The 23,592-nt window shown below is 42.3% G+C and overlaps 2 protein-coding genes across 2 annotated transcripts; both read right to left on the bottom strand.

The window, feature by feature from the left end:
- Positions 1-2,341: 2,341 nt before the first annotated feature.
- LRIT3 (leucine rich repeat, Ig-like and transmembrane domains 3) lies at positions 2,342-11,938 on the bottom strand. Its single transcript, XM_035111998.2, has 4 exons — positions 11,799-11,938; positions 7,870-8,360; positions 4,377-4,682; positions 2,342-3,426 (listed from the first exon to the last, which is right to left on the bottom strand). Exons 1-4 carry the CDS (start codon positions 11,912-11,914, stop codon positions 2,342-2,344), a joined length of 1,998 nt encoding a protein of 665 aa, XP_034967889.2. The 5' UTR covers positions 11,915-11,938.
- A 1,345-nt stretch (positions 11,939-13,283) lies between these two features.
- RRH (retinal pigment epithelium-derived rhodopsin homolog) lies at positions 13,284-23,285 on the bottom strand. Its single transcript, XM_035113908.2, has 7 exons — positions 21,989-23,285; positions 19,426-19,616; positions 16,865-16,964; positions 15,291-15,444; positions 14,502-14,670; positions 13,580-13,758; positions 13,284-13,389 (listed from the first exon to the last, which is right to left on the bottom strand). The coding sequence occupies exons 1-7, from the start codon at positions 22,092-22,094 to the stop codon at positions 13,284-13,286; spliced, it is 1,005 nt and encodes a 334-aa protein (XP_034969799.2). The 5' UTR covers positions 22,095-23,285.
- Positions 23,286-23,592: the final 307 nt, after the last annotated feature.

Raw genomic sequence — 23,592 nt, 5'->3', positions numbered from 1 at the left:
AGGTTTACCACTCCCATCAGCCCATCACCCATTCCCACCCACCCCCACCACCCTCTGTATATAATATAAGGGTCTGACACTTCTGTTTCCAGTGTATCTGAAGAAGTGTGCATGCACACGAAAGCTCATACCAATATAAAAACTTAGTTGGTCTTTAGGGTGCTACTGAAGGAATTTTTTTATTTTGCTTCGACTCAGACCAACACGGCTACCTACCTGTGTCTTCATTGAGTTATGTTTTGAGTCATCCCCAAGAGGAGTTTCTAAATATGTTTGTACTTCTGTCAACCCTGCAGTTTCCCTCAGCCTGCTATTACTCTCTTGTGTGGATAATGTTGCTTAACATAAATCTGGAGTGGCACTGACATCTGAACATTGGAAAGAGAAGGGGAAATGTTTTGCATTGCCTTGAAAACCTATGTTGTTGTTGTTGTTGTTGTTGTTGTTGTTAAACAGGAGTAGACAAAAATCCTGGAGTAATAATGGTCTGTCAACTGCTATAAGTCATGACAGCTGAAATGGACCTTCCACGGTCATGTGCTGCATTGCAGGTGCTGAGGACAAGCAATGAGGGAGAGCTAGTCTTGCCTATATCAAAAGATCTAGCTCAGAAGGCCTATTTCAGTGCCTGACAGTAAAGGCTTTAAACTGGTTAGCACACTTAACAGGGCATTCTCAGCAGTGGCTCTCTAACCAGAAGCCAATTCCCCATCTCTTTTCTCAAACAGTTTTGATTGGGGTGGGGCATGAAAGAGGGTAGTTAACTACTATGGTATTGCTGAATTATTATTGTTTTCTACTGGTGGTTTTAATGTTGGTTTTTGTCATAGCTGTCTGTATTTTAAAAGGATTTATGGAATGGATTTGTATTTTAAAATATTGCAAGCTGCTCTGTGGAAGATTTCTTCCAGAAGGGAAGGAGAAACCCCTTAAATAAACAAGCAAAACCAAACATGCCCTGCTATGTGCCTTGAGACATCTGGATTGAAATTTGTTTGGTCAATTTTACCTTGATTTCCTCTTATATCTTTAGCACTTATGTCTAACCAGTGTAAATTAGGAATATATTACTGTAGCTGTATTCTAAACTAGCTGCCACCAACCAAGTCCCTACAGATGTTTGGAACATCAACTCTCATCACTTCCAACCAACATGAATGTGTAGGCAGGCAGGCAGAGATGAGAGTTGTAGTACAAAACATCTGGAGAGCCCTATTTTGGGGAGGCTTTATACACTTCTGTATAACAAAACACTTGTATCTTACAAAATTCTATGTATTCATCCTTTCCTTAAATTCAGAATGCAGATAAAACTTTTCCCAAATGTATCCATCATATGCAGCTGATGCATAATTTCTCACAAGAAAAAAAAAAGCCATGAATTTTGGCTAAGTGGGTTGGATCCTGAGTGCTCCCTAGAAGGACAGATCGTGGCCACCTCATGAGAAGAGAAGAATCCTTGGAAAAGACCCTGATGTTGGGAAAGATTGAGGGCACTAGGAGAAGGGGACGACAGAGGACGAGATGGTTGGACAGTGTTCTCGAAGCTACGAACATGAGTTTGACCAAACTGTGGGAGGCAGTGCAAGACAGGAGTGCCTGGCGTGCTATGGTCCAGGGGGTCACGAAGAGTCGGACACAACTAAATGACTAAACAACAACGGGTTGGATCCACAGTAAGTTAGTTGTTATCCTCCCATTCCTTTGAAATGAATGGGACCTAAGTAGGTCACTTAGTCTGGATCCAACCTGCACATCAAACTGCATATCAAAACATGCCATTATTTAATGTTCAACTGTGTTCCACAACACAAACCACGTTTTTATCACCAGACATCTCACCCTCAGTTCAAAAAGCAGAATTAAACCAACGAACCCACACTTATTTCAATGAGTTGTGCTGGATTGTGGCCCTTGTATCTGTCAAATGTCCAAGCATAGAAACCTAACATTTTAACTGCACATGAAAAATGTGTTTTTAATACCTATTAATCTAAAGTTAGTTTATATAAAAAACAAGAAACATAGATAGCAATGGACAGGCTGGTGGTACATGTTTAACACAAAATCTTTCATTTGAACAAGAGCAATTTGATAAAAAGACAGAATATAAACAGGCAGAATGCTTCAAAAACAATACAAAAGTTCAAAAATGTCACTTTTCAAAGAGGCATTCCCCCCCCCATATGTCCCACCAAAGACGATTCTGATTTCTATTCAATGCTGCTGTCCTTAATCCTCGCATTTTATAACTGGCACTGATCCAGCATCTGAAACAAGGCTGCAGTCACTCCCCTATTCCCCAGTAGGGATCTTCAGATGGTCCGCAGAACACCCAGAGTCAACAGAGGTACTCTGACCTTGACCCTTCACTTTTGAAGGTCATCTGAGAATCCATACTTGACCTAGAACACAGCAGTAGTCTTTCTGAGTCATCGGTGTTCCGCCGAGCCCAAAGCTCCCCACCTGCCACCACGGAACGCGGTTTGAGGGAAAGGGTTTCAAATTTGACGTAAGTCTCTTTTTCAAGGTCATCTTCCCTGACGGGTTTGGGTTTCCTGTGAAGCATTAAGACTTTATACAGTAAGAAAAATATCAGCGGTAAGACAACGGCACAGGCCACCCCACCAGCCACCAGCAAAATGGGAATCGGATAATCACGTTCCACGGTAATTCCATCAGTGGAGAAAATGATGCACTGGTCCTTCGTAGGTGGGGTCCCTTTGGGAACAACACAGGCCATATATTGTGTGCTGGGTTCTAAACCATCTATGGTGACTTTGTTTTTCGAGGGGTCTCTGCTCAGGGGCAGCATGTCTTTCTCCCCATACTTTGAGTACAACACAGTCAAAGAAGAGTTGCTTGTGACATTGGCAGTTTTCCACGTTAAGGTCACCCTGTCGTCAGTTTCAGGAATTACTCTTAGGTTTTTTACTGCACCATTTTTTTCAGCTCCTGCTGCTGCGCTGAGGGATGTCCCGTCATCCTTCTTGCTAACATCACCTGGTTGTTTCTTGCCTCCATTTGTAATTGATTTGGAGTTCTTTCTTCCATCTGGCATCGACTTGGGTGGTTTTTTGTCACTGCTTCTGTCAGTTGTAGGCCTTTCACTGGTAGCCACTGTTGTTGTTGTAGGAGGAGAAGTGCTCGTAGGCAATGTTGAAGGAGAAGCGGTGGTTGTATTCAAGGATTCTTGTTTGACCACTTCCTGGGTGGTGTTTTGCTGCTCTGCTCCAGTCTTTTTCCCGTACTTTTGCGGAGAAACAGTTGTGGTGACAACACCAACAACAGTGACTGTAACAGCAGCTTCGGACATTCCAGCCAAATTTTTGGCCTTGCATCTGTAGTCGCCTGCATCCTTGTAGGAAATGCCTGTCAAGCTGATGATGGACCATCTTACACCTTCACCGGGACTTTCTTGAATAACTGGAAAACAATTCAATGCAGGTGAGTATGATAACCTGAATACGAAGCAGCAGCATTCATACTACCTTAGTGTGCTTTTTTGTGGTGTTACAACATACATTTCAAATGAGAAGGAACTTTTTTCATAGGGCTGCAACATTTCACTGATTAAGATCAATCGGTTGATTAAGGTCAACCAGTTAAAAACCTTTAAGTCTAATTAATCAGACACCATCTTAGAAGAAACATTTCTCCTGCAGTACAGCCTATTTTAATCCAAAACCCACTGGACTCTGTAGGACTTGATTCTAAACAAATATATGCAAGGGTGGGCTATAAATCTGTTTCAGGTATGTGAAACTGGTTGAATGGCACAGGATCCAAGTCAGCCCTACATGCTGTACAATGATCTATCGTAAGGTTACCAGACGTCCCAGTTTCCCGGGGACAGTCCTCGGATTCACAAATCAGTCCCCTGACAAAATCCATTGAAGCTGAAAAGTGTCCCTGGATTCATTGATAAAAATCTGGTAACCTTAAGCTATTGTAAAAACTGATTTCTTGTTCTGCCTCTCAGACCAGCAGCATCCAATACAAAAGATCTAATACATTTCTAGAAGGATAAACAGACCCTGGGTAAGTGCCTGGACCCCTGGAATTTCACACCGCTTGGGGACTGGGGTGGTGTTCAACATAAGGAAGGAGAGAGCAGCAGGAGAAGTGTCATTCATATCCCTGCCATCCATTTCACCACACTTGCTCTCTACGCATGAGTAATGCATGAAGAGGGCTATAGTGGCTGGCCAAGACTACCTAGTGAGCTTCATGGCTGAGTGGCATTTGAACTTTGATAACTCCAGCCCAGCACTCTTGATGACTACACCCCTATATTGGTTCTCAGTGATCTCACAGGTCACTGTCAACTCAAGGTAAAACGACCTCTAGTCTCCCTTTTGCTTGAGACTCAATACCTGTATAGTTCACTGGCACATTGTCTGATCTAACCCAGGTGAGTTGTGGGGTGGGATAGCCAGTTGCATCACAGCGCAGAAGGACGTTGCTTCCCAGGGGCGAGGTGATCTTTGTAGCCGAAGTCATGACGGATGGTTTCAAGCACTGTTCCAGCTCTGCTCTTTGGAACAAAATCCCAGCCAGGCTCTCAGGACCACTGCAAGCCACAAAAGGGTCCAGAAGCAAAATGGCGGTATCCACAATTTTGGAAAATTCAATTAGCTTGGAAATCCGACAGTCACAATACCATGGGTTGTCCTGCAAGCCTGAAAACAGAAGAACAGTATGCTCATAGTCTTGCTAGCAATGCAACTCAGCAGTTAGACTAGGGCTGTGTACATACCCCCATTTATTCTGCATCCAGCCAGTGTACATATTGCTGGCTTAAAACACAGCTAGGCCATTCTTTTTCTCAATTCAGATCAAAGCTAGCTTGGAAGAAACACAGTATTTCATAAGAAATGACAGGGAAGGGCCATAGCTCAGTGGCAGAGGGTCTGGTTTTCTATAGTGGCCAGCTGAATGCCTTCCAGAGATCCACAAGCATGAGGAAAATAGCAACCGCCAGCTTCTGCGGGCAACTTGCTTACACAGCCAATGCAGGAGGCTAATGGGCAGAAGAGGTGAAGCGAAGCCTGTTTTCTGCAGACATCAGTTATGTGTGCAAGTTCTTGGCAGGGATAGGAGCATAGGAAGCTGCCTTATACTGAGTCAGACCATTGCACAGCTGGGACAAAAGGCAGGGAGCCCAACAGTAGGTAGAGACAATGAAAGGCAGAGCAAGCTAATTCTAGCTTTGTCCCCATCCTCCTCCCTCCGGAGTTTCTACAGGGTCAACTTTGAGACTCGGGAGGAGGAAGCCAACAGGCAGTGCCAGGCTCTGGAGTGGTTGTCAGTAGGAAAGTGGGCTTTGAGGACTCAAGGCTTAGGTGGGTGGGTGGTGCCCCATTTGCCTCCACTAGACATTAGAGGCAATGTCTTAGCAATAAGCCTGCAGTGCCAGTCTATCTGGTGCTGTTGTTTCAGCCTCATCCTGCTTCTCATTCTTTAAGCAGCTGAAGTTATGTCTGACAACATAGGGAAAAAAGCTTAAGTTATACCAAGCCAGGCCTTTGATCCATCTAATTCAGTACTGCCTGCAATGACTGACAGTGACTCTCTAGGATCAGTGGTCTCTCCCAGCACTATAAGATGAGGACATCTCCCTCCCTCCATCCCTCCCTCCCTATCCCTTCTCCACACCCTGAAATGTTTCTGTCAAGGTGGAAGTCGTGGAAGTAAAGAGGACAGGTAGCAATGGGCCAACTGCTTGAAATATTTTGAAATATCTTCCCATTGTACTTTCTCCTTTTAGCCCACTCCAAAATTTGAACCACATTACACTCCAATGAAACAAGAATGAGTCCAGATACATCTCATTAACCAATCAATGTCCCTCACCAATCTGTGTGCCTCATTTTGCTGCCTGCTCCCCCTTTTCCTCACACTCACATGTATCTGTCAGTAGTACAACAGGAATTGCAAACTCTTGAGTTTGTCCTTACAAGCCCTTTAGGAAGCGTAATAGCTAAGTGCTACCTAAAGCCTCTTCTTTGCATGCAGGTGGTCTCCAGTTTAATCCATGTCATCTCAGGAGAGAACCTTGCCCGACATCCTGGAGAGCTGCTGCCAGTCAGTGTAGACGATACTGAGTGAGATGGACCAATGGTCTGACTCAGTAGAAGGCAGCTTCCTATGTTCACTTAATTCCAAACTTTGATGCTATCATTAGAGTAGAAGGCACCAGTAAATATATTTAAACCCGTGCAGACCTGAACATTGCTAAAGGGCCCAGCAGAGAAATTCAGAAAGAATAGGCACTACCGAACAAGAGAAAGAAAGAAGGTTGGGGGAAAGCAGAGACAAAAGCAATATTCTAGGCATGAATCTCTATTGCAGCTATTTCAATAAATGAATCCCTAACTCAGGGCAGTTGTACACCAGCTTCCTTGTGCAGAAACAGTGCAAGGAACCTTAAATGGCTCCCAGAATTTCCAATAGTGAGTTTTATTTTAGAATTGGAGATGCGGGAGTTTTGTTTTGTTGGCTTTTGGCACCGCCAAATCTGCATGCAAAACAAGATGATTTCTGAGGAGGCACCTGATATTGAATCAGGATCAGCAGCAATGATTTATGAGAATATAGTGCGAGAGAAGAATCAAGCCGCAGGAGAAATGAGAAGTGATTCAAAAGTCATGGGTACAGCATAACCTTCAAAGTGGGGCATTCAGAAACTGGTGCTCAGTTCCAACTATAAAAGGAACAGCACCCTCTGCTGAACAGTGATTTGTACTACCTAAGTTGTCTAGCAAAGTCAACTGCAAGGATAACTTTGGAATTTGGACAACCCAAAAAACCGTGTTTCCCAAAGCGTAGTGCATGCATCCCTGGGGATACATGAAAGGTTCTTAAGGGGTGTGCAGCAGAATATTTTTATTTTACTTTATCATAGATGAATCGTATTATTAATACTTCCCCCGAAATTATATTTGTCCTAGAAGGGGTATTCAGGTAAGACTAAACTCTCAACAGGGGTATGCAATTCTTGCAGGATTAGGAAACACTGCTATATAGCATATAAAGTTAGCAAACTCATTCTCTGAATGTGGACAGTGGTGCATATTTGACCTGGCACATATTTGTATGTGTTACTTGAACAGCCCATCACTGCACAGGAGAGATGTAACAGCAGGCATCGTGAAACACCTCAAGAGTTGTCCCCATATTAATAGGCATGTTTGTAGAACACATGTGCAAAAGTACAATCTTTAGAGGGGTGGAAAACTACCTTAGGGAGCCCACTCCATAGCTGCTCTGTGAGGAGCTCAATGCGCATGGAATACTGACTGCCTCTTGAAGCAAACAGAAAACTGGGGTTGGGAATTGAATGGAATATCCTGGGAAAGGGTATCCTGGGCACAATCATGTGACACTGCTACATTTTGTTGCAGAACCCACATGTGTGGTTGTAATACCAAAGCCAATGACTTTGTGTATGCCCCCCGCCCCGCCCCGGATCATGAATGGAACTTTTTGTCAGGTCAGTTCCTTTAAGACGCTTAAAGCAAACATGTCACAGTAATGCACATCTGTAGTGGGTTCTGGTCAGCACATTAAAAGCTCACAAGGCACACAAGCAGTGGCACTGCTCCCCACTAGTCAGGAAAGTGGACCATAGGAATTGTGGGTGCTCCAATCAACACACTAGAGCATTGATCAACCTATTTTAACCAAGTTCCAGATCTTGCTGTTCTCACATTCCTTTCATGCTAAAATGCCAAAGTAGAATTTAGGGAAACAGCAGTGAAAGAAATGTATGGCCAGAACTATTTTTCAATGGCCCAGGGACTCATTCAAGATTCGCGCCAGCTGGCACAGTTCAAAGAAGGAATTTAACAATATCCGCCAGCTTACCTAATATGACCCTCTGTATTATGGAGTCTGCATTCCTGGGTTCTGTGTTTCTGGGCAATCCTGTTTCAGAAAAAGGAAGCAAGATATCCAAAATGTCTGATGGCAGAGAGGTTAATTTGTTGCTAGATATGTCCAGGTAAGTGAGATTCCTCAGATATTTGCTGGCCTCAGCAGGAATACTGGTCATTAGGTTGTTGTGTAAGTCAAGTGTTCGGAGGTTAGGCATCTCAGCCAAAGATTCCCAAGGGAAACTCGACAGCAAATTCCCATCCAGGCGCAATTCATGCAACAGTTTTAAATTATAGAAGCTGCTCGTGTCGATGTTTGCTATAGAGTTGTAGGTAAGCCACAGGTATTTGAGATCCACCAGGTAGTAGAAGGCTTCAGTCGGGATCTTTCGTATGACAGTCTTTTCTATCCGGAGTTTCACTGTATCCACTGGAACGTTTACAGGTATCTCAAACATATCAGGATCATTGCACAGCACAGACCTAAGGTCAAACAAAAAGAAAGAGAGCGATAATGAATTGTTTTCAAGGAAGTTTTCAAGAAACCCTATTTCCCTCACATATACAAGTCCCATAATAGTTTAACAAACAACCCCATGGAACTCTGGGAATTATAGCTCTCTTAGGGGAACAGGGGTCTCCTAACAAACTACAGTTCTCAGGATTCTTTGAGGGAGGCCATGGCCGTTTAAAGTGGCATGACACTACTTGAAATGTATAGTGTCGATAGGGCTGTAGCAGAGTCACATGATGGCAATGGGCCAAAGATGGGCCTTTTCATTTTGCCAGCCTGTGTTGCAGACAGGCCTTTTCCTCTTCCTCACCCATCTTCTGCCCTGGCGTGTGATAGTGGCTACACCACTCAGTTAAGCCCCATTGCTGCTAGCCAAGGGTTTGGATTGCAGCCTAACCCAGTCAATGTTGTTGTTGTTTAGTCGTGTCCGACTCTTCGTGACCCCATGGACCAGAGCACGCCAGGCCCTCCTGTCTTCCACTGCTTCCCGCAGTTTGGTCAAACCCAGTCAATAGCACAGTATAAAGGGGGTCATGATAACCCAGGCTTCCTCAACATCGGCCCTCCAGATGTTTTGAGACTACAATTCCCATCATCCCTGACCACTGGTCCTGCTAGCTAGGGATCATGGGAGTTGTAGGCCAAAAACATCTGGAGGGCCAAGGTTGAGGAAGCCCTTCAAACCCTCATGTCAAGTCCCCGCTTTCATTGCAGGTTGATGTTAAGTGAGCAGAGGAGGGTGTAGCCCACACCAGAGGAAGCCCACATGGTTCTGAACAACACTGGCTGGGGGTGACAAGAATCGGAGACTGAAAACAGATGGCGGCAACAAGTCTTCATCCCCACTGGTCTCACACCAAACCTGATTGCCTTCAGCGGGTGTTGTGCTCCTTCTGAGGTACACATACAAAGTGCCCATGACACACTTCCTCCAAAATTGGGTGGGCACAACAGTCTCAGACACTCACCTGGCTTGATGTTTCAGGCAGATTTACTTGAGCATCAGCTATTCTCCTCAGGTGTAAAAAAAAAAAGTCAGAGCTGAGAGGAGGGCAGATGACACCGTCCCTCACTCTACTCCTCTGAAACAAAAAATAAAAAAAATCCTTCCAGTAGCACCTTAGAGACCAACTAAGTTTGTCATAGGTATGAGCTTTCATGTGCATGCATACTTCTTCAGATACTTCTTGAGGTCTCTAAGATGCTACTGGAAGGAATTTTTTCAACTACGTCAGACCAACACGGCTACCTACCTGTAACATCTACTCCTCTGCTTAAGCATATGCTCTCCTCACCTGCCGTCTGAGGGTACAATTGTACTGTCTAGGAACTGGTTTAGCCCCTCATTTCTTATTTTATATCTATCCCTAGGCCGCCTTTCAGGGCAAAAGCCATCACAAGGCAGCTTACATTTTAAACAACAATAAAACCTAACATCATATTTCAATAAAAATTTGATCATTCAAAGCAGCAGCCTAAAACACCACACAGGAAAACAGCATGATACACTTAATAATAATGATGATGATAAAATGTAATCAGCCATGCTATGTGTCCTTTAAGAGAAAGCCAAAATAAACTGGTTTTGAAAACCAAGTTACTGGGGCCATAAGCATATTACTCAGGATTTCAACAAGGCCCAGCGCCTTGTGCCTAACAGTCTCATCTGCCGTTTGTGGTATCACCTGCCAGAGGCCACAAGCAGAGACTAAGTACGATTCAAGAAGGAACACAGGCACGGACAACGCCAGATGGCTGACAACATACATTTAACTATTCTTATTAAGCTGCTGTGAGATTGCAGCATATTTGTGCAAGAAAAGAAGAACTGTACAATTCCTAACGACCAACCCCTTTTCTAACTGACCACTAATTCCATGAATCTCCGACCAGAGAAACACTAATGAGTTCACAATAGGATTATGTAAGAACAAATGGTGAAATCGAAACCGTAAATGTGGAGCACCAGAGCCAAAGAACCTTCAAGCACAATTTCTAACATTTTCAAAACCACTTCATCTAATTGAGCTGACATTTTGCTCCCTTCCCCTACTCGGTGGCATTTGGGAAGATAAGGCGGTGCAGTCCAAAGCGTATCTACTCCCACTGTAAACCTGCATAAGATTGCAGCATATTTGTGCAAGGAAAAAAAGAACTGCACAAGTGCTAAAGCCAAACCCCCTTTTCTAGCTAACCACTATATCTGGCTTTAGAAAACTAAAATATGTCAAAAAAAATAAACTAAATGTTATTTGCAGGTTCTGAAAATAACCATCCTCTCATGAATTCCATGAAGCTGCTGAGGCAGGGTCCAAAAAGACTAAGCCTATCATATTAAAAATCTCATTTTAATATGGACAGTTGAATTTTGACTTTCATTTGTGTTTTACCTTATGCTGCACCATCCATTATTTCCATCAGTTCTTAACATTTGTTAGTCACTTTCAGCAAATAAAAGTCTCAAAGCCACTCACGGTAAAAAAAGACAGATAAAATCAATTAGAAGTCAACCATTTAGCAAACAATGTAATACAAACTGCAGGCGTTTGTATTGCTTTTATGTCCTTTGTTTGTCCAAAATAATGTACAATACAACTAAATGAACATTGTTTTCTTTTCCAAATTGAGAATAAAAAACATGTTTTGAATCTATCATTACAAATTGTGTTGAGGTTTCCAGACCTTGGCCTCACTCCAGTGGTGTTGCTGAGGTCCTCACCCCCCACCGAAGAAACAGGCTATGGGGCCTGGGTTGCACAAATAGTCTCTGGCCTACAATCGAGTCCCTGAACCTTCTCTGGGCTCAGCGCACCATCCTTCTCTACTCCGCCAATTATCTGCTTGGAATGGAGCGAGGCTGAAATTCGTGGGCACTATTGCTCTCATAGAATTCTGGACCTGGATATCAGTATCTTCCCTACTGAATGAATAACTGTAAAAAAGTGATGTGCACTTACTAGATGTTCTTTAAAACTGTTTTCAAAATACTGGCATTGCAGAAGGATGTAGATTCTAGGGGCATTTGCCCCAAGCAATGAAGGAAACAGTTCTTACCAGTAAAGCCACAATTAGTATAGTGGGGCTTACTTCTGAGTAGACATGTATAGGCTTGCATTGACATTTCCCCCCTGCAGTTTCAACCCCCTTTACTGCAATCCAATTAGATCAGAATTTGCAGCCAGATACCCTGCCTATGCACGTAGCTTACTATAAGAGTGCAAAGCGGGGAGAGGGGAATTCTAATTTCTTCCCTGGTATATTAATTTGCTACAGAAATAACTTGCTAAGCACATGAACCACTGTAGCATTTACACCAATCACTAGTAGCATTGGATGTTTTTTTTTGAAATATCATCGGCTGCTTTCCTGTGGTTGTACTGAGTAGCATTTTCTTAAGAAAAGCTTACCTTGTTCCAGTGTCATCCCCTCTTCCATGATAGATGCAAGTGCACTGAGACGGACAGAAACTATCCACTTCTTCCAAAAAGCTCATCACAATGCAGACAGCAGCAATCAGATACATGACTTCCTTCCAAGACAATTGATATACCCAAAACCTAAAATCTTTTATTCCTAGGCACTCCCTCTGTGTGCCACGGCTGTGAACATAGGCGTCCATTTAGTAAGAGCAGATTACCCTGGATTAACCAAGAGCTGCAGTTACTTAACCTTCAAATGTATTCTGCAAAGGATCAGTTGAAACAGCTCACTCTTTATTGTGTCAAAGGAGGAATATATTACCTTTAAATTGCAACCATCCTGAAGAGCGACTCTTTAAATATCAAATGAAAAACTGAAATTAAAGCGGGGAAACGTCACCAGAGTAACTCACAATTTAGACAGCCAATGCAAGTAAAACACTACCTTTTTATTTATTTTTAAAAAAATGCTCTATGCTTTGAATAACTCTCAAGTACAACTGCATTATGCAGCAAAAAATAAAACACAAAACTGGCAGAAGCACAGAATGGGGGCAAAAATGCTTTTTGACCGGGTGCTATTGTAAAAGACCAATTATTTTAAATTAACAGCTGAATAAAACTAGCTGTATACAGATGGAGACCCATGAAGCATAAAGGAACTCATAATCATTTAATGAAATATACTTACAATTAGTAGCAGATGGCACCAATAATCTGAGTGCAATAATCTTGAAAAGTGGCTTCCTGTTGATTAAAAACTTAACTTTGTCCTTTGCTCTTTAAAAACAATCACATATTTGCTTTTTTTTAAAGCACAGATTAGCTATCACATCTAATTACTTTATTTCAGAATAGTTTCAGTAAAAATCACAAAAACCATACAAGAACTGGTAAGAGAAGGTGTATTGCTCACTACTGTTTTTCTGGTGACATTTTTTTTGCTTTTAAGAAAAGAAACAGGAATATTGGCTGTTTAAAAACATATTTGTTACTGTAATATGGTTTATATTCTTGATGAAAATGTACCATCCCCATCTCTCTCAACCTAACAGGTACAAAACTGACTAATAACTGTGGGAAAGGATATAAACCAGTCAAAAATTCTAATCTCTGAAGTCTTGATTTTTATTGATGTTTATAGATACTAAGGGCACATGCCTATGAAATATTGTGCTTGTACAATGAACCACAAGGGTCCTTTTGCTAATATAATGCTGTAGCAGATAGCCTGGGACCAGGGGTCAGCAACCATACAGCCTGGGCCAGCCAGGACCCTGGTATATCTTGGGGAATAAAATATATGGTGCTTGTTACCATCATAGCTACCACAGGATCCAGCTATGGAGTCAAATGACTTGAAACTAAGCAAAGTCCTTGTAACACAACTATTCGCAAAACAGAACAGACTTGCTTCTTTCCAGGGATTCAGCAAGCAAGTAAACATAGAGGCAATGCTTTCCATCGGCATCCTTAGGTAATTGTGCTTTGAGACGCACTCATTGGCAAGAAGACATGGTTGATTGTGATCTCCTGCCGTGTTTGACATCTGACCATTGCAAAGATGGCCCTTCGAAACCTGAAAGAGGGAGAAATTATTTCAGTGTTGGATGCATGAATTCAGTGCCAATCCCTTGAATTCCAATAATTCCACCTCCAAGAAGTGACTCGCTCAAGGCCACCCATGAGTACCGCATCACACAATTATTATGCATTCCCTCCCCGCAGAATCTCTACCTCTTAAGTTGTGGCAGAAGTGAACCACTTACTTTTTGTTTGCAATGACATAAATACAGGGATTATAGAATGTGGAGGACTTGGCAAATAATGGTGCTATAATTGCCATGGCAGGAGAAATTTTCCTAGGATCCCCAAACGAAGACCATAAACACACGATAGAATATGGTGACCAAGCCACCAGGAACATTAAAATCATGACAACAGACATCTGTAAAGGAAAATGAACAGAGTGTGATGTCCCAAAATGTTTTCAGTTCTGTTCCAGCATCTCTTTATTCATTACGTCAGACCTTCATTCTACCCAGCCTCCCATTTTTGTTACAAGCCCTTCTAAGGTTTGAATAAAGTAGGGATGGAGGGACACAGAGGAGCTGAGAAGATGTGGGAGGAGAGAGGCTTGAAGGAGCTGTGAAGATTTGGGGTTTTGTGAGGTGTAAAGGAAGGGGTTTGGGTCGGCAAGGTGGATGGTGAGGAGTGGGGGGAGTGGCAGAGTTGTCAAGCAACATGAGCAGGGGCGGCAACCCCTAGTGCAGTGTTTTTGGACTACAACTCCTATCATCCCTAACTAGCAAGACCAGTGGTCAGGGATGGTGGGAATTGTAGTCCCAAAGCAGCAGGAGACCCAAGTTTGGGTAACAGTGCCCTAGTATATCATATTTGTGTTTGGCATGAACATATGTAGCTCAGTGGTAGAGCAACTGCTTTTCATGCAGAACGTCCCACATTCAATCCCTGGCGTCTCCAGGTATCCAGGTATGGCTGGGAAGACCCTTTCTAAAACCCTGGGGAACTGCAACCAATCAATCCATTGAACTGGATGGACCTATAGTCTGATACAGTCTAAGGCAGCATCTTATGATCTGATGTTTTGTTTCAGCACCTGAGTGTGCAAAAGAAACTGATTTCCTCCCCACTGAAACAGAAAAGGGTGCTCTGACAGAATGACCATACCTTTGTTACATCTACTTGATCAGACCAATCTATGTTGATGCTCTCAAGGCAACTGCTTCTGGCGTACCGCTTCATAGTTCGCGAAACATTGAAGTAACAGTAAAACATGACCGACAGTGGGATGACAAAGTTAACGGCAATCACAGACATCGTGAAAGAAACAAAGGATCTGAAAGTGAAAAAAATGAAGAAAATGACTAGAAAACATCATCTTTCATCCTGGGTTAACTGTAAGATTAGAGTGAAACATTTTATGTACTGTGCAAGATGTTCTAAAATTGTTTTTTATACTATACCCATCAATAGTGGCTCCATTTTGGCTGAGTTGAAATGCTATACCCACTTAATAGGGAGTATTTCCCATTGAACCCAATAGCACTTACTTCTGAGTAAATATAAAAAAGGATTGTACCTTCACAACTGCCCACAAGGGTTTGTTTACCCTTGTCAACAGTTAGGGAGTCAGACTCTCTTGAGTCTCTAACTCCAATCTATTCACGGTGCACTATGAAGACTTTAAATATGGCTTTTTAAAATAAAAAACCCCTTACTTTTATTTAAGATATAAAGAAAAATAATCAAAAAATAATTTTAATATAAAATCAATACAATATATTATTGGAGGAGAAAATGGAGTTTGGAAACCTTTCTTGCCCTCTTTACAAGCTCTTTCCTCCCCACCAACTTCTCAATATTTGCCACCTTTTACAGTGTGGCTGCACTGACACAAGCCCAGTACAAATTTACAAACACACACACACACGTACTACCCGACAAGTCAAAACATACGCATCGTTTTTCCTCCAGTTCACTGTACAGGTAGCTCCAGTTGGATCCGGGGCATAGCTTGCCCAGCCCACAATCGGCATCGAGGCCCAAAAGACTGCATTGATCCAGGCAGCAAGAATCAGAACTGTGTAGTTGTTAGCAGTAAGTCTACCACCTATGAAGACAAAACAGTGATACCTCTGTTTATTCTCCCTGGTCTCTTATAACATTTTAAAAAGGTAAAGGGACCCCTGACCATTAGGTCCAGTCGTGACCGACTCTGGGGTTGCGCACTCATCTCACATTATTGGCCGAGGGAGCCGGCGTACAACTTCCAGGTCATGTGGCCAGCATGACAAAGCCGCTTCTGGCAAACCAGAGCAGCACATGGAAACGCCGTTTACCTTCCCACTGTAGCGGTTCCTATTTATCTACTTGCACTTTGACATGCTTTCGAACTGCTAGGTTGGCAGTAACATTTTACACTGAAGTAAACACAGTGTTTTAGTGATAACAAAACTGTATAAAAATACAAAATCACTTATTGTAGATCTACACAAGAAAGCCTTCAGACATATTAATACCCAAATTATATCTTGGCTTCATACAGTTAATGAAATGGAAGCATTTATCTTCCCCTCCATCAACAAACTTTTTAAAATCGAAAGTTGGCCCCCAAAAGACAAGAGATGACAAAACAACACCATTCCCCAAAACCAGGGGTAGGGAACCTATCACCGCCCACAAGATGCTGTTGGTTTCCTAAGTCCCATCTGCCCCAGCCTGAATGGCCAATGTTCAGGGATGATGGGAGATGCACTCCAGCAACATTTGGAGAGTCACAGGTTCCCCACGCCTACCATGAACCTTTCACTAATAGGATTACTCCAGTACTTTATTTTCATTTATATCACACCTTTCTCCCTTGATAAAATTCAGGGCAGCATGCATAGAATTCCCAGGCAGTCTCCCAACCAGGCATTGAGCAGAATTAAAAGGTTCATTGTGTGCCTAATCATAGGATTTTAGAGTTAGTACAGACCTGGAAGGTAATATCTATCCCAACTTGCTCTGTGCTGAATCTCCAGTGCAAGTTATGTAAGTAAGTAAAATATTAAAGTAGTGCTTTCCCCACAAAATCATCATTTAGTTTCCCTGCTCCCGGATTATCAATGCCCTGAGCCTTGTTTTATAACATTCAAATCTCCCTCTACACACACACACACACACTGGACACCAAGACTGTCTGCTTTCGTCTTCACCCCTTTCAATTTACCAAGTGCCGGATCTCAAAAACCCTATTAAAATATGACTTACTTAACTCTGTGTGGGTAACAAAGTTTCCAAAGTGCACTAAGAAACCAAACAGAACTGCTGATATGGCAAACTCTGTAGCATTTGTTTGCTCAACTGGTCCTGCTGTGCTTAAGCGACAATCAACTCAAGCATCTATAACAAAAAGTCTACATGGAAAATCAGATTGCCTACAAAACCATTTCATGAGTTTAGGCGATGAAATATAACCAAAACCTATATTGTGTTTTATACAGTAGTTGCGATATACAACATTTTTTGTGTGCAAGAATATAACATACCTATATGTGGCTTGCAGATTGTCAGGTAACGGTCAATTGCAACAACTGTAAGCAAACCAATACTTGCCATTCCAAAAAAGATATTTAAAGCAGCATAGATCTGAAATTGGAGAAATTATATAATCATTTTCAAGAAATAATCGTCATTGTTTTCAAAGGTTTTGAACTCTGATCCATGTTACTGTTATTTTTGCAGTTATTATGCACTGTTGCATAAATCCACCCCAAATAATATCAAGTTTAGCTTTAAAAAAGGTACCCCGGAAGTTCACGTGTTGGATTTTGGCTAGTTGAGCATTGTTATCTGTTCATATCTTAACAAGTTGTTCCGGAGGGAGCCATAAACACATTTCCTCAAAATTGTATTTGGGTCTCATGTTTTTTAGAGCTTTAAGTTGCTTTGATAACTTTTCCATGAGGGACATGTTCCATACACTTTCCAGCCAAGTTTCCAGTGTCTACATTAGATCTTTTAAATCATCAGCAAACAAGCTGAAGAAGGCTATTCGGGGACCAAAGGGTACTACTGTTTGACCTGTAGCAACATATACTTCATTCATAATTAGTTCCCCAGAGGACTGAGCCTTCTTGCAGCTCCACCACATTTGCCGACATCCTCTCCAACAGAGTGGACTAGATTGGAGATTTATTCTGTGACATTTTATAGGTGGATGGTGGTATCTATATACCTTTTTTGCTGGGGGGGTTTTCCTAGTAAATGAAGTACCATTTCCTCTATATATTTTACTAATCTGACATTTCTATGTTACATTTCCAGCAAAGATAATACTGAGATAGATGGACCACTGGTCTGACTCAGCCTCAGTGATTTTCAACCAGTGTGCCGTGGGCAACACTGGCCTCTTTGCTTCCTTCCCTCCCTCCTCTGATGGCCTCTTGCATCTCTGCCTCCCAAAGGCTTGCACGGCTGCTTGCTGCAGCAGCCTTGGTTACAAGCTCCCTCCCCAGACAATTGGTGCCTCTGTGGCTGGCCAGGGGGTGCTGGTTGCCAGGAGCTGAGGAGCTTCAGAGGCCAGGGGAGGGGGCTGCGGTGGCTGCCTGGAAGACTCCCAAGGAGAAGGGAGAGGAGAGGAGGCTGAGGGAACACTCCACAAGGGAGGGTGTTTGAAGAAAGGATGAGAGGCTGCCAGTTTGGCAGGCAAGAGGTTGCATAACTGGGCTCCTGAGCCCCACAGGAGTGCTGAAGAAAGAATGTAGTTGGTCAAGGGATCCGTGGACTTGAAAAGTTTGAAAACCTCTGGTCTAAGGCGTCATCTCAAGCTCTATTTCCTTCTCCAGCTGACAGTAGCTCTCCAACAGAGTTCTTTGTTTTCACCTACTCCCTGATCCTTTTAGCTGGAGGCACTGTGGGGCCTGTGGCATGTGAAGTTTTGCCCCTTGCCCACCAGGTCTTCTGCCCATTGGTTGCCCCTAATAGTCTTTGCTGCTGGAAAATGTTATGAATAGCTAGCTAGGCAGTGTTAGGAGTCAGACGTTCTACTCTAGGCAGCCATCTAGTGGCAAGCCCAATTTAGTACATGTTTTAATTTACAAATCTGAAATGCCTCATTTCCAGCTGGCAGAGGGGTAGCAGATAGCAAATAGCTTTGTGCTATCTGAAAAGCTAACATATTTATTGTGGCATAAGCTTTTGTTCACTAAATTCTCTAGAGCCTATTTCATCAGCTATTCGGTCTTTGGGAGCTTGCATACCCTCCAACATTTCTCCATTGAAAATAGGGACGTCCTATTCCATAATTGCGAGATGAGCGCGCAACCCCAGAGTCGGTCACAACTGGACCTAATGGTCAGGGGTCCCTTTACCTTTTACCTTATTCCATAATACTGGGACATGGGTGGCACTGTGGTCTAAACCACTGAGCCTAGGACTTGCCAATCGGAAGGTCGGTGGTTCGAATCCGCACGACGGGGTGAGCTCCCGTTGCTCTGTCCCAGCTCCTGCCAACCTAGCAGTTCGAAAGCACGTCAAGTGCAAGTAGATAAATAGGTACCGCTCCAGCTGGAAGGTAAACGGTGTTTCGTGTGCTGCTCTGGTTCGTGTGCTGCTCTGGTTTGTCTGTCTGTCTGCAGACAAACGCCAGCTCCCTCAGCCAGTGAAGCAGGATGAGCACCGCAACCCCAGAGTCGTTCACAACTGGACTAAACTGACAGGAGTCCTTTACCTTTTTTATTCCATAATAACTGTGCCTCTGCTATAACATATGGCTGTCAGGACTGCATCACTGTTTGTTCTCAGAACGGAACATGAACAATTGTAGGAATGGCCTAGATGCATCTCACTTGTTTACATTCAAGTAATAAATAAATAAACAAACAAACAAACAAACTGCCCTATTATACCTGGAGGTCTCACAGAATAAAAATATAAAACCACAAAATATATAATCAAAATAAAAACAACAACCCAGTCACCCCCTCCCCCCACATTTTAAAAGGGCATAGGATGTTAATCAAATCAACCAAAGGCCTTATGTGCACTTGAACTGGAACAGGGATAAACACGAACACGCTTTGGTCTTTCATTTCTAACTTCCAAGTACCTGACAACCGGCATAGCCGAATTTCCAGCTTCCATGCAGATCTGAAGCTGCGGACATGGGGTAGCCAATCCCACTCACTCCAATGTCAGTGAAAGCCAGGTTAATAATAATGGCATTGGTTGCTGTTCGAAGTTCCTTATACTTAACAAAGATGCCTAGGACCACTATGTTACTCAGAAGACTTACGACTCCTGTTAAAAGACCAAAAAGGGAAACTAAACAATAGCAAATAATTAACATTGACATACTTTTTTGGGGGGACGACACGACCCACAACTCTATTATGGCTAGTTTATTAAGGGTATCCATAACCCATCAAGGAATTTTCTTTTACAGTTCTATAAAACTGTATAGGGCCTGTGGGCACATTTCCAGGAGTTAAGAGTCAGTAATTAATACTAATTTGTATGCTAATGTTTATCCAAAACAGTCAAAATAAATCATGGTCCTGTGTACAAATCAATGAGCAGGAACCATCCCATCGTTGAATCTATACCCTTCAGGAACACTACCGGTATCAAAGAGTTTAACAAGTTCATTAGTGGGATAGCTCAGTCGGTAGAGCATGAGTCTCTTGATTGCAGGGTCATGGGTTCGAGCCCTGTCGGGCAAAAGATTCCTGCATTGCAGGGGTTGGACTCTTAGGCCCCTTCCATCTCTACAATTCTATGATCACCAAGCCCTATTTTCAGCAGTAAGAATCAACAAAGCATCACTATGTGCCCACAGGTCCAAAGAGGTTGGTGATATCTAATTTGCGCCAACGAGTTGCACTTCAGAAAACAGCTACTGTACTTGCTTTCTTTGAAGCTTTTTCATCTAAGGCAATACAGTCTAAAGCAAATAGAGCAACAGTAAGACATTACTTCTTCATCAGCATATATGCTACTATTTATTACAAGGTGTCAAACCATCAGTGGGTACTTAAGTGTATCTATATATATTCTCCTCCTACACAAGGTAACATAAGACACAAGCCCAGAAGATAACAGAACATGTTCACCATTCCTATTGCCAAACAAACTCAAGTAGTAATGCATTTAAACAGAAAAGTTGTAGAATTTTGTCATTTGTTCAGTTTGTGAAGATAAACGTAATAGTGACCAAAATTTGAGCACTCTTGCAGTAAGATTAACTCTCGGGTGGTATCAAATTTCTTATACACTGTCACATTGCCAATACTGCTCAGTGAGTCTTCCCTTAGAAGGAAAAGATCTGCCTCTAAGAAAACTGTGACTCAGTTTATCGTGAAAAGACTGGCCAAGAGTGACATCCTTAAGCAAAATGGGTCAAAGCATTTATGATCCAATTGCTACAATGAAAAGCATCCATTTAAAAACATAGCACTGTAAGAATTTGAAATTTTGTGAGAACTTTTTTTAAAAAAAATTATTTAATTGAAAAATAATAATATACCCACTACTGTATAGTAAAACCACACCTACTCACAGAATGTGGAATCTTAAATTGATGACAGGAGGCAGCCTTTGCATTTATGACCTCCTCTGCTACATAAAATATTTTATGCAAGCTTTGCTGCATAAAATAGCTCTCCAGATCTCCCAGTACAGCCACTGCTTCAGCCAAAAGACAGATGCTCTAGCCTTTTTGAGACTATGCAACAGGCTCCTTTAGAAGCAAAACTCAGGACAATGCTTGTTGTATATGTCATAATAAGCTACTCAATCTTTAAAGAGAACTCTTGCTCACACTGGCCGCCTCCTTTAATCACCTAGAGCACATCTAGGGAGCAAATGTTATTTCTGAGTATCCGATATAGATACAAGTCTTCAACAAAACGTATAGCTGAAACAAGGACCTATAGTTGGAGCTTTTTCCTTACGAGCAATCCCAACAGCTCCCATAAAATGTACGTAAAATTATATTGGGTGGAAATCAATTATGACCAATCAATACACAATGTTGTTTTAAAAATATATTCCATAACCACTGCTATGGAAAGCGGAGTTAGAGCTGTTGAAATAACAAGCCACTTGCTTCTTGGGGATAGTTTTGAGGCTGTATTGCTGAATCATACACTGGCTCCCACTTGTGGCTGCAACAGAGGACCCCCAAACCAAGAACAAGGCAGAGTGGAATGCAAAATGGGTGAACAATCTCTGAGCTCTCACACCATTCCAGCCTAGAGCTAGCAAACAAAGAACTTCACATGGAGAAGTAAACATAGGCCTGAGAGCGAATAACCTTGAATACTTTTTATTCCGCAATGTTAAGGGTTGGAGCCAGAGCTATTGATGTTCAGTAGACAAACAGAGGTCATTGGGACTTAAAGGTAGCCATGACCATGATTTCAGTTAGCCTACTCTGAGCAAGACTATGTCCAGGTCCAACCTTCTATCTTTGTGATAAATGGCTCCCAAAACAGTGACGAACACATCATTTTACTAATCTAAATAAATTACATTTCTTTTGCAACTTAACATGTGTCATCCAAGTCACATCCGCTCCATATCTGCACATATGTGGAGTGGATGTGACTCTATTCCAAGTCTTAAATCCTGGTTGTCGTCCCCCCTCACACAAATTCCATCAACATTCATACCTGCTGTGATCAAATAAGCTGCAACGATGTTGTGTTCAGTCTGTGAAAAGGCCGAATGAGGTTCATTTTCACTTTCCGAAAAGTTAGCAGAATCATTCAAAAACATTGCAGGGGAAAGAAAATGGGGAAAACACCCTCCAGGGTTATCCTGCAAATGGCCATTCGAAACACACACACATCCCCAGCTTTTGTAGGCAGATCCTTGTCCTGCAAAACTGACTATAAAAGTATAAAAGTTCTTCCCTGCTGAAAAGCTCCCAAAAGGATTTCCACTCAAGACCAAAGGGGTTTACATTCCCAAACTATGAAAGGGGAATGCTTGTTAGCTCAACAAAGAACAGCACAGAGCTGCAAGCGCATTTTTAAGAAGATCCTTACGGTTCATGGCCTTATTACTAAAGAGATTAGCGGCTGCATAGGTCCCACACTTTGGACTTCATGTTTTCTTTCTTTTAATGTTTCAAAAAACCTGGCAGGAGTTGATTGTTCATCATGTGTATGTTTGCATTTGAGAATTATGAACCAAGTTTTAAAAAGCAATTAAGCAAAACAGTAACTATAAAAACCCCACTATTGGAAAAGACAAGGCAAAACACATCTCAATCTACAGTGGTACCTCGGTTTACAAACTTAATCTGTTACGGAAGTCCGTTCTTAAACTGAAACCATTCTTAAACCAAGGCGTGCTTTCCCTAATGAGGCCTCCCGCCACCGGTGCCCTTCCACCAGCTTCCGTTCTTAGACCGAGGTAAAGTTCGCAAACCAGGACACTACTTCCAGTTTTGCGGAGTTTGTAAACCGAATTGTTCGTAAACAGGACTGTTCTTAAACCGAGGTACCACTGTATTTCAAGAATTCACATCCTGATTTGAAATCCCAACTCGAAATACCTGTATTTGCTTTAAGAGAATCAACTTTACATCAACTTTGATTATTTGTCCATGGAGTCCATTATATATCAGAACTATAGCTCAATGGCTGAGTTGAGGCCCAAGGTTCAATCCTCAGCAACTCCAGGTATGGCTGGAAAAGACTCCTAGCTGAAACTCTTCGAAGTTTCATAGGTGGAAGGGCATTCATAAAAACATCCAGGTGAGAGCACTTGATGTGTGACAGATAGACTGGGACCTGATGGCACAAGCAGCCAAGAGGCCAACCACATATTATGGATAGCTGTGTATGAGTGAAATAATGCCAGTTTCTTTCCTCCCTGCTGGTTCCAAATTATTATGGTGCATTCAAACCAGATATCTTGGTTTGTTTCACTCCCAAACAAATCATAATTGGTAAGTCAAGAACAAACCACGTCTACACATTATGGTTTGCTGGGAGTGAAACAAACCATGATGCCTGGTTTGGACATAACACCAAGCAAGGGATCGCAACTAAAAGGCCCTCTTGGATATGTACACAAGAAACCATTAACTATTGTTTACTGTGATGTGTGAATGGAAAAATGAATTTAGCACAAATGCCCATCAATTATACTTTTGAGCTCAAACCTAAGTTATTACCAATTTTATTTTTAAAAAACAAAAAACTTTTTGTCATTTAGACATATCATTCATTAGACAGCCAAGTTAAATATAACTGCGAAAGCATAT

This window comes from Zootoca vivipara, chromosome 9 (assembly GCF_963506605.1).
Source record: "Zootoca vivipara chromosome 9, rZooViv1.1, whole genome shotgun sequence".
Taxonomy (NCBI): Eukaryota; Metazoa; Chordata; class Lepidosauria; order Squamata; family Lacertidae; genus Zootoca; species Zootoca vivipara.
Note: the sequence above shows the minus strand (reverse complement) of the source record. Positions and strands in the feature narration are given on the sequence as shown.

Bases quoted from the DNA above. Each gene is read 5' to 3' on its own strand.
- LRIT3 (XM_035111998.2), bottom strand. From the start codon at position 11,914: ATGTATCTGATTGCTGCTGTCTGCATTGTGATGAGCTTTTTGGAAGAA. The intron at 8,361-11,798 runs GTAAGCTTTTCT...GTTTGACCTTAG, and splicing joins GGGGATGACACTGGAACAAG to GTCTGTGCTGTGCAATGATC. The intron at 3,427-4,376 runs GTATTGAGTCTC...ATTGTTTTCCAG, and splicing joins TGTGCCAGTGAACTATACAG to TTATTCAAGAAAGTCCCGGT.
- RRH (XM_035113908.2), bottom strand. From the start codon at position 22,094: ATGTTTTTGAATGATTCTGCTAACTTTTCGGAAAGTGAAAATGAACCT. The intron at 15,445-16,864 runs GTATGTTATATT...TTGTCTTCATAG, and splicing joins AATCTGCAAGCCACATATAG to GTGGTAGACTTACTGCTAAC. The intron at 13,759-14,501 runs GTATGGTCATTC...TTTCCTTTACAG, and splicing joins ATCAAGTAGATGTAACAAAG to ATGTCTGTTGTCATGATTTT.